Genomic DNA, 10,638 nt, shown 5'->3' with positions numbered 1-10,638 from the left:
ATACAATTTAATAAAATTACGGTACCTCTAACTGCAAATGCAAAAAAACGAATTATTGCATCTTATCATTATTGATGCATTATTGCTTGCTATTCCAACATTTGTTATAGGGATATATTTATTATTTAAAATTTTCTTAAATCTTTCAAAACTTTAATTTGTTGAATAGTTTGTAGCATCTAATGAAGGTAATTCTAACAATTGAATTTTAACAATTTTCTTTTTTTTGCGACCAAAATTGTACAAGAATACACATAATCTTTGTATTACCAATATCTGTACTTTCATCTACTAAAATTCAGAAGCTACAATTTTTTTTTTTATATTTTACGGTTTTTTGGTTTCACGTTTTGCTATTACATTTTTAACAATGGAAATGCACGTACAAGGAGAGGCTGCGAGGGTCACCGACTTTAATAAAATTTTATGAGTGTAGTATTCATTCACACATTTACTGCAGTAAAGCAGTTCGTTGTGGATATTGAGCATTTTCATGAAAATAATATTTATATGGTAAATTAAATTTTATTTTTTTAAATTGTTATATACAAGGTTTAGATCGTTTTTAATTATTTAACAGAAAATATGTTATTAGAAGAAATTAATAATTTTATATAGAATAATTAAAAGAATCTTATTACATGTAATTACATCGTAGTTTTAGGTGTTTATTTTAATTAAATTGTGTTTAAAATATTAAGAAATATATTAGTCTTAAATTATAATTAAAAAATTCTTTTTAAAGAATGTTGCAAAATAAAAATTTATATAAAATAAAGAATAGTGAGCTCAAGAGCCACGCAGGATGTCTGGTGCAAATAAATAACGAAAGACTTCAATGTCAAGCAGGCAAACGTTTCGACCTTTAATAACGGTCTTCTTCAGTGATAATACAAGTCTATAAAAAAACAATCGCACTAATTAAGAAATGAATTCGTCGGAATAAACAAATAAAAATCGAAAAATTAAAACTAAAAACAAAGTTACCAAAAAGATAAAGATTACATCTTATTATAGCGTCTTAGCATAATGATATTGTGAACAACCTCACAGAGCGTGTGCCGAGACAAGAGTTTTGTGAAACAACATCGATTGGTTGCTAACAAATGAATAAATAAATAAATAAGACAATGATGTTAAAATGATGACTATAAAGCTTGTGGCATACAACAGTGAAATTAAATAGTTAAAAAAGAAGAAGTATAAGCGGAATATAAGTAAAAAGATTCTAATAAATAAATAAGAAAGCTGTACAAGTCATTAGATATAAAATTGTAAAAAATCATTCTAAAAGTAATGAAAATTCAAAAAAGGAAAAGAGGAGATAAGTCAGAGCGAAAATCAAATACAGATTACCTCTAAGTACCAAAACTCGTGTCACAGCCTTGAGATGGGATGTTACATCTCGGTGAGAATAGATACAAATAATATAGACCGAAACGAGATAGCCTCGGTGGCCCGAACGAAAGGAATAGAAGGAGAAGGGGTGATGAACCTAAGAAGGGGGAATACGCTCGAGGATAGGAAGATACGCATCCGAGAGAAGTTCGGTATCGCTTTGTTTATTGAGTCCGTGCATTTTTGATGTGTAGCATCTCGGATATAGATCTTTTGACATAAGATGGCTCCTTGTCTAAAATTTTTACGTTCTCCCAATCAAATTCGTGATTTTTTCCGATGCGATGTAACGAAATAACTGAAGGAGAACTGGCCTTCCTAATGTCTGCTTTATGTTCGCTAACTCTTGTTTTTAATTGACGTTTCGTCTGTCCCACGTAAGAAGAATCACAGTCCTTACAATTAATTTTGTAGACCACGTCATTACAAGAAAGACGCTCTGTATGATCTTTACCTGTCGTTATAAATTTATTAAGTTTAGAAGGGATTGTGAAAATTTATATATTTATTCATCACATTTATACAAATTTTAAATAAAAAGTCTTAGCAGCTTTTGTGATGCACATAATCAGATATTTTAGAAGTGTTCATCGAACATTTATATACATATAATCAGGTATCGTATCCTGACATTTTATCCTCTCAAGTAGCACATGTTGTTTGTGTTAAACATTTATAAATATTTATTATTAGTTATATTTTAAATATTAAATAAATATTTTACATTATGCTTACGATAAGTAAAATAATAAATATATATAATATTTCATAAATATTTTTATGATATTAATAATACAATTTTTTATGACAACATTACTCTTTAATTTAAAATTACAAAAATATTTATAAAATATTTTTGTAAGTATTTATAGAAGTTTTAAATAATTATTATAAATATTTTGTAAATTTTTTGTGAATATTTTGCGTTATCTGAGCTATTTGTATATATTGTTAAATTGAAGAAATAAAAAAATGTTGTATATTTTTTAATGTGTTCTACTAACATTATATTTCATAAACTTAATATTAGTTTATTATAGATTTTGCGAGCGGCACATGACGTTTGTTTAAATTTGTTACATATTGTATATGCAAATTTGACAGCATCATAATCACGTAGATGAGCGTATGGCATCAGGATTCGCATCCTGATGAATATCGCGTTCTTAAATTCATCGGAAAAGAAAATGTCGCAACCTCCCAACTGTATGTATGTACAACATACACCAAGCGTCTGTCAAATGGCAGCCCGGCAAGCGCGAGAGAGAGTGAGAGAGAGAGAGGGGGGGGAGAACGAGAGCGCCGACGGCGCCGACCCGCATCGCTTAGTACCTCGCGCGCCGGTAGGTGGCCGCGCTCGCGAGTAGTTTCTCCTTTTTAAGATTCCGCTACTAGGCTATAAGGGTCGCGACGTTACGACTATGGATGGATTCCAGTTGTTGCACTCATACTTAATTTTCTCAATGTATCGTTTTGTTTCAAACCTTATGCTCATTGTAGGCATGCAGCCTTTTTGTTGGCTACATGATTTAAAATTGATTATTACAATTTTTGTGGTTACCAGGATTTTAAATTCTGGGCTGCGTTCGAAAATTCACTCGTGAGGGTAGAGTAGGGTTCGGTGTGGGTAGACTTGAACTCAACTCTGAGTTAATGGACTTTTCGAACGCAGGAGGTAAAACGAAAGTCCAATATGGCGTCAGCTCGTCAGCTGCAATAATATTATTATCATCCAGGATGTGTATGCACGTGTATTATGTTATCTTCGTGTTGAGCAGTGTTGATGTCGAGTGTTGAGAATGGGAATGGGACTTCGTGCTTAGACGTCAAGTCCGTCTAAAGTTTGTACGTGTTCGCCCGTCATTGATTTTTTAACCTCCGATTGCATCACAATCGGCTTGTCGGGACAACGCAGTTGTCTTTGTGCATTGTGTGGCATGGTCGTAACGTTTCTGGTGCTTCTTCTCTCTCTACTGATGGGCATCAGTAACCTGGACAATCGACGTGGAAGCGGATAGAGTCCGTTTGGGGCGTTGAACGAGTACGTATGTATTAGTCTGCTACTGAAAATATTTTTGAAATCGTCGATTGCATCACAATCGACAATTATTCGAATACATTATTTTTATTTTCGGTTGCTAGTTTTGTATTTTTGCGTTAAACAATTAATTTTCCGAAGGGCGGTATCGTTTCCGGTTTTTTTGACGGGTGCTATAATCGCTAACTAAAAAGAAGAAGAAGTAGGTTGTTTAATGTATTCTTTTTGAATATTAATATACCTTCTTTCTGCTTTACAGATTAAAAAGAAACAATGATAAATTCAACAAGACGTCGAATGTTATTTTGTACAATCATCAGTCAGAGATTTATAGAAATATTTTTGAATGCTGCGATTTTTGAAAATGATGAAAGTGACGACAATGATTTGGAGAACATTGTTTTAATAGAAAATATTAATCGAATTCGGGGAAAGCGACAAATTCCACCACGTATAACTGGTTTCGTAGAAAATGTAATTCCTCGATATAATAATCAACAATTTCGTCGTCACTTTAGAATGAAACCAGAAATTTTTGAAAATTTGGAAAATCGTTTAGGACCATTGTTATTTAATCCTGAAGCTTTAGGATGTCCAGCTATACCCATACGTACCCAGCTCTTGGCCACAATCTGGCTACTTAGCACACCAGATTCTTTCAGGTATGTGGCATTTTTTGGATCATATAACAATAAATAAACATGAATATTATAATAAACATAAATTCTTGTTGCAGATCTGTTGGTGAAAAATTTGATATGAGCAAGTCTTCGCTTAATGACAGTGTGCGTCGTGTTGTTCAATCATTAAACAGTATTGCAAATGAAGTCATTACATGGCCTATAGGTGAACAATTGGCAGCTTCAAAGGAGAAATTTAACCATCTTGGAGATACTCCTATGCCCGGTGTAATAGGAGCAATTGATGGGTCTTACATTTTTATAAAGCAACCAAACATTCAGGTGTTTTTTTAAATATGTAATTACTATTCAAATTTTGTTTTATTTGATAACGAGATGTACCATATTTGTCTTTCTTTTTCTTTGCAGGAAGTTGCCCTTCATTATAAATGCAGAAAAATGCAATATGCTATAGTTCTTCAAGCAATCTGTGACGCAGATTTGCGGTTAATAGATTATTTTACGGGTTATCCTGGATCCGTAGGCGACTACAGAATTTTTCGGAACTCGGATATTTGTAAACGTATTAATAGAAACCCACCAGCCTTTTTTCCAAATGGCGAATATATTATCGGTGATAAAGCATATTCTAACGTGGTGTATTCCTCCTTTCAGAGATAACGGGCGTCTCACAGAGGTAAATTTTAAATATGGCAATATTAAATATATTTTGTCATTAATAATAACTTTCTAAATAACATGATTGTTTTAGGAGCAGAAAAGGTTTAATAAAATTTTATCACAGAAGCGGCAAACGATAGAAAGAGCTTTTGCTCTTCTAAAAGGGCGATTCAGGCGATTAAGGGGGAAACCTCATTTACACGGTCGAAAAATACATGATTTTCACGAATTTTTTTCTTGGGTGTAATAAACTGAAACGTTTTGAAATTTTTATGACAATTTAGTACACAATCAAAGAGTACACAGGAATTTTTTCATAAAAAAAAAAGATGTTTACTATATAAACGGACGCCATAATAATATTGCTTCGCTTATGGTGTGTCTCCGCTGTGTACACTGTAGCGTCCTTAATTTTGATCTGAAACAAAAAAACCAAAATTTTTTGTAATGTTTATGATACTAGCTTCTATGTGACATTTCGATTTTTTAAAGAAAAAGTCAAAATTGCATGTTTTTACACAGTTGAAAATTGAAAATGCGTTTTTCGTTAAAAAAATCGACTTTAAAATACAAAAAAAATATGAAAAAATTTTTTTTTAAAAAAACAATTAATGTCACATCGAAGAGAATTTAATTATCTTTAAAATGAGAGGTCGTGAAACCAAATCGGTTCAGTAGATTTCTCTTAATCGTGTACACAAAATCGAAAAAACGTGTTTCGAGAAAAACGCGTTTAAAGTTTTAGATGCATAAAAATATTACATATTCACAACTTACGGCAGTCTCAGGCTAATCAGCGATTCCAGGTGCATAAAGTAGCCCCTCCGCTTCCTCGTAGAACTCGTTTTGTGCCATCATCTCCATCCTACGAGCCGTTCTTGCCTTTTTTGAGCTGTTATAGCTTCGGCGGTTCTGTGTGGTTATTCGTTTCTCGTCCTTCGCTATGGCAAAATTGTGTGCCTGTATCCCAATTTCTATGTCCAATTTGTTCATAATCATCAATACTGCATTGTAGCCTTCGTTAAATATTGATGCAGCAATATACGCAGCAATGCAGACGATTTTTGCTCCACTGTGAATGTGTTTAGGCGATAAACGCCAAACGGTCGAATTAAAACATTCATTTGCATTTTGTGTGTAACCGCCTAAACACCTTTCCAAAAGATTGTCATTCGAAAGATCGTCGAAGATTGGTTGCAAATGTTTCTCAACATTTGGGTGAAGAGGAGGGGGATGTTTAAATGACGCTGCACAACCTGCCTCAGCCTTGCGCCACTTACACCAGCTATCAGCTCCAGCCGGACAATTTCCGTGTTTCGGTGTCTCGTCGATGGATGTTAGATGATCGAGTGTTGCTTGAATGGCTTTTTTCATGCCCTGGACCGAATCAGTATTTCGACGTATGGCTAATCCGTAGTATCGAGTTATTTTGTTTATCAGTACATCGGTCAACATTCCACGTCCTCCGAGCTCCTTATCCTTTTTTTACATTTCGAAGTCTTGTGCCCATTCGTTTCTCGACATGCCCAACGCATTCACTTTTTTTTACAGGACAGTCATTGCCGTACGGATTCAAATCTAAGATGGCTTTGAAGGTTTTTGAGAACGCAGGTATAAACGCGACCGCCCGAGAGGTCGCCTAGGCCTGTCTGAACTCGTCACCCGACCCGTCCGCTTTAACTTCGTAACTTCGTAAATACTGCAGATACCGACTTGAAATTTTCAGGGAATATTCTTGAATAGTTTAACAATCGATTAAGACTATTTCATGTAATAACTTTCTAAAATCGATTTTTTTGACCCGATAAATGAGGTTTCCCCCTTAAAGTTCTTAGACATGTCTCGTCTGGATTTAATACCATTTTTCATTCTTGCTGCCTGCGTCCTACATAATATTTGCCTACAAAGCAATGATGATGTCGAAGATTTTATAGGAGAAGGAAGAGAACCGGAAGAGCAAGGTAATCACGATAGAGAAATTGAAGATAATGATGAACGGCAAGAGTTTGCCGATGGTGAAATTAAACGGAATTATTTATGTCTTGTTGTTTCGGGAAGACAATAAAGTTTTTGCCAAAAGTAGCTATTTGCTTACGACATATATATTGTGATAAGAATGATTTAATATAATAAAAAATTTGTATATATATATATACTAATAATTTTTCTGTTGTACTTTATTTCTTTAATTTTAATTTTCACAGATTATAATTGTTAACTAACTTTCCTGAAATCAATGTAGCTGAAGTAATTGTGTTAGAAATGAATAAAAAATGTATGCTTTTATTTTATTTTTTATTAATGTAACAAGTTTAATTACACACTTTGTAAAACAATTAACATTTTTAATATTCATAAAACAACTGAAATGATAGGAACATTTTAATAATATTTGCAATTATTCGTAATCTATTTATACATTATATGTATGGGTCATTCCATGTGAAATCGAACACCGCAGGTCCAGAACAATTCTTCACCTAACAACTTCTATCTGGGTGCAAAAAATAGGTATTGATATAGACTTTTAAATGCCGTGTGGCCCGTTCCCGGATTCAAAATGGTTGATCCAATATGGCGGCTGAAAGCAGTAAAATTGCGAAAAAATGTAAATAATTGACTGTTAAACCTTTGTGAAAATGTTGTTCATGTCTCTAGGGGCTTTTTTGGCACGATAGAGATATGATATGCCTTGATGTTCAAAAAACAAGATGGCGGATGCAATATGGCGGACAGAAGCAGTGAAATTGCGAAAATGCAACGACCAACTTGGCGTAGTAGATTTGAAAAATGCTTGACATATTCCCACAGCCTCTTACGGGCACGATAGGGATATTACATGCCTTAAATAATTATAAAAATCAAGATGACGGATCCAACATGGCGGTCAGAAAAAGTCAAAGGTACATCAAAACTGAAAAACGTAACGAAAATTATAGGAAAACAGTGTTCATTACATCAATTGATCAATTTTTTCCGAGATAAAACCATATCGGCTGTCGTCCACGTTGTAATGGTCAACATAATGAATTGAAAATGGCGATATTTTACGCCACTATACTGATCACCTTCAAACTTGATTCGTGGTGGTTGTCGGGGTCGCTAATTACGATTTTGATATCGAAATTTCGGATTTCGAAATAGCACAACAAATATGATCCGTCAGGACTAAATGAAAAAGTTAGAGAATAGTGACAAATGATAAGGATCCGAGAATCAAAAGAGGAGAAAGTATTTTCAGTGTCTCCATTGATCATTTACGCTTATTCATCAGATTCCCGCTCTTAGCTTTATCCAGGATCAACGACGAGGACGTGGCGGATATCTGATCCCTTTGTTTGTGTGTGCATGTACGTGTGTGTGTGTGTGTGTGTGTGTGTGCGTGTACGTGTGTGTGTGTGTGTGTGTGTGTGCATGTGTGTGCGTGTATGTGTGCGTGTGTGTGTGTGTGTGTGTGTGTGTGTGTGTGTGTGTGTGTGTGTGTGTGTGTGTGTGTGTGTGTGTGCATGTACGTGTGTGTGTGTGTGTGTGTGTGTGCATGTGTGTGTGTGTGTGTGTGTGTGTGTGTGTGTGTGTGTGTGTGTGTGTGCGCGTGTGTGTGCGTGAGAGTATGAGCATTCTCACTCAATCTCGTTCGGTTTTTTATCTCTTCCTAACCGTTTCTGTTTTTTTTCGATAATATTCTTTAACTTCAAATTTCAAATTCAAGAAAATCATGTTTACATTGTCTTTCGTTTTTTTGTATCATGTTTGGGAAATATAACTTCTGTAGCAGAATTAGAAAATCTTTTGATGACAATCTGCTTGTCAGACGTTGGTATGAAAGAATGACTTTTCTGTATATTCGGAATCGATTTAGCTATGCTGAATCTTTTCTCAAGAGACTGCTTTACTTGTTCATATTCATCTTTCGTATAGAAATATACTTTTATATTTGTCAAATTTTTCTTGGCCCATGTGAAGAGAGCCTTTGGGGTTAGTATAGCATGTGTGGCAGAAGCTTGAAGACTTGCTCGTGTTGCTCCTCTTTTCAGGGCAGCACCCACGCCATCGCATGCTCCTTTTCCGTGTGCTGTAGCATGGAAATGCCATTCCGCCCTCACACCGAAGTCATCTTCATGATGTATTAAATTCGCCATATTAAAACGATTCTTATAATGCTGTTTCGCTCCATCTGTGGAATATATTAATTTTTGTACATTACAATCTTTTCTTATTTGCTGCATTATAATCTTCTGGCTAACGTAAACAGCTGCCGTGTCGTGGGAAAGACAGTCTGATAAGATGAGAATGCTGCGATGTTTGACTTCACTTTCCTTCCGGTAATAATAAACAATTGGATGCACAGTGCACTGGTCGTTATTGTAGTGGAATGCCTGCGCTGCATTTTGCACGATAAATGCATAATTTTCGGAAAAGTCGCACTGAACGAGTACTTCCCCATTTTTTAGATTAGTCCGTAGGTTTTCAAAATAAGATGACTGTTCTTTTGCGATAAAGTGATGAGTCTTTAAGTTGATCAGTTTTTCACACAATTCTTGCATGAAATCTTCCACAGGAAAATTATCAGTCCGTAGAGTGGCTCTATCTGTTGACTCCCAAACGCTAAAAAGAACTTCAGTAACCTCAGCTTCATCGAGAAGGCGAGTAAAGAGGTTATAAAGTTTATCTGTTCAAGGACAGGATACACAATTATTCAAATGGCATTCCGGTTTCGGTTTCTGGCACATAATAGCCTTGAGACGGTCTTTGTAATCTTTAATTGGTTCTTCCAAGTTCTTCGTTAAATAAGCTACATTGATCGCATCAAGCATCAGCTTACAGTTCTGATGCGTAACACAAACGCACACGGAATGAGTACCGCATGCACCAGCAAGAACACAATATTTTGGACGCAATTGGCAAAATTTGGAAAAACCAACAGGATGATCAATATTTTCTTCCTTGTACTTAGCATGAAGCTCTTTCAGATTATAAAGTACAAGACGTTTTTGTTCTATAGTTTTTTTCCCATCACTTTTTAAAGAAACTACTTCTTTTTTTCCGGACATGATTCTACTATTTGAGTCATTGACGTAAAATTGTTTCACTTTCTCAACTGTCTCGTCGGGTAAGCTCTGACCAACTTTAGATGTTATTTTTGGTAGAATCCCTTTTGAAGATCTGAGATCTTTCGCTTTTTTAGCCATGTGTATTGTGGTACCGAACTTTGACGCAATCTTTCGAATGGACCAACTTAGAGGAGCGATAGTTAATATGCGCATTCGATCAGGGTCATTGTATGGTAAGCTGGAGAACTTATCTTTCAAAGCATTCAATATCTCTTCCAACTCTTCTTCTCTTGAAATCGTTTTTTGATAACGTTTCCCTTCGGATTGTTCAGTACTAAGATTAGTGGTGTTGAGGTTTTCATTACTGACATCAAGATCGGATGTATTCAATGCATATGCTCTCTTTCTACATGAATGGCAAATTTTTGATTTCGGATCTAATGAAGGGAATTTTTTGAGCAATGACGAAGTAATGGAACGTAAGTTTTTTCCGATATGATTATCAGCGTCGTTAAAAGGATTAACACACCTATCACCATGCCTCAATTTTTGAGAAATAGTGCTCATCGTTACAGATAGTCCTTAAAAGGACTAATTCAAAGAGTAATCTTGAAAAAACTGTTCTGAAGGGTAGTCACAAGAAAGAACTGATTTAAAAAGTATTTCTCAAAAAAAGTGATTGAAAAAGTAGTCCTAAGAAGAACTGTTTGCAAATGTAGAAAGTACTGACATGGAAAATTTGTCAAATATATCCGTAGCTGCGAGCTCCACAGCCAGTCATACTTAAGAACGCAGGGTCGCAATTTCTCTTGCGAGTGCGCCGCTACCTATGCTCGCCTCCTAGCGGACG

At 35.0% G+C, this 10,638-nt stretch overlaps 3 protein-coding genes across 3 annotated transcripts; 1 reads left to right on the top strand and 2 right to left on the bottom strand.

The window, feature by feature from the left end:
- The first annotated feature begins 4,076 nt into the window (after window positions 1-4,076).
- Window positions 4,077-4,745, top strand: LOC120357228 (protein ALP1-like). Its single transcript, XM_039447250.1, has 2 exons — window positions 4,077-4,398; window positions 4,486-4,745. Exons 1-2 carry the CDS (start codon window positions 4,138-4,140, stop codon window positions 4,735-4,737), a joined length of 513 nt encoding a protein of 170 aa, XP_039303184.1. The 5' UTR covers window positions 4,077-4,137; the 3' UTR covers window positions 4,738-4,745.
- Window positions 4,746-4,974: 229 nt separating this feature from the next.
- On the bottom strand, window positions 4,975-6,494 carry LOC120357256. Its single transcript, XM_039447360.1, has 2 exons — window positions 5,515-6,494; window positions 4,975-5,155 (listed from the first exon to the last, which is right to left on the bottom strand). The coding sequence occupies exon 1, from the start codon at window positions 6,190-6,192 to the stop codon at window positions 5,527-5,529; it is 666 nt and encodes a 221-aa protein (XP_039303294.1). The 5' UTR covers window positions 6,193-6,494; the 3' UTR covers window positions 4,975-5,155; window positions 5,515-5,526.
- A 2,994-nt stretch (window positions 6,495-9,488) lies between these two features.
- LOC120357317 lies at window positions 9,489-10,355 on the bottom strand. Its single transcript, XM_039447480.1, has 2 exons — window positions 9,901-10,355; window positions 9,489-9,854 (listed from the first exon to the last, which is right to left on the bottom strand). Exons 1-2 carry the CDS (start codon window positions 10,353-10,355, stop codon window positions 9,824-9,826), a joined length of 486 nt encoding a protein of 161 aa, XP_039303414.1. The 3' UTR covers window positions 9,489-9,823.
- Window positions 10,356-10,638: the final 283 nt, after the last annotated feature.

The sequence above is a fragment of the Solenopsis invicta genome, chromosome 3 (genome assembly GCF_016802725.1).
Source record: "Solenopsis invicta isolate M01_SB chromosome 3, UNIL_Sinv_3.0, whole genome shotgun sequence".
In the NCBI taxonomy this organism is placed as follows: domain Eukaryota; kingdom Metazoa; phylum Arthropoda; class Insecta; order Hymenoptera; family Formicidae; genus Solenopsis; species Solenopsis invicta.
Note: the sequence above shows the minus strand (reverse complement) of the source record. Positions and strands in the feature narration are given on the sequence as shown.

What these genes read in the sequence shown, in the direction of transcription:
- LOC120357228 (XM_039447250.1), top strand. Translation starts at nt 4,138, where the DNA reads ATGAATATTATAATAAACATAAATTCTTGTTGCAGATCTGTTGGTGAA. An exon ending in TAAAGCAACCAAACATTCAG is followed by an intron (nt 4,399 to 4,485) that starts GTGTTTTTTTAA and finishes TTTTCTTTGCAG; the next exon opens with GAAGTTGCCCTTCATTATAA.
- LOC120357256 (XM_039447360.1), bottom strand. Translation starts at nt 6,192, where the DNA reads ATGTTGACCGATGTACTGATAAACAAAATAACTCGATACTACGGATTA.
- LOC120357317 (XM_039447480.1), bottom strand. Translation starts at nt 10,355, where the DNA reads ATGAGCACTATTTCTCAAAAATTGAGGCATGGTGATAGGTGTGTTAAT. An exon ending in AAAAAAGCGAAAGATCTCAG is followed by an intron (nt 9,855 to 9,900) that starts ATCTTCAAAAGG and finishes AAAGTTGGTCAG; the next exon opens with AGCTTACCCGACGAGACAGT.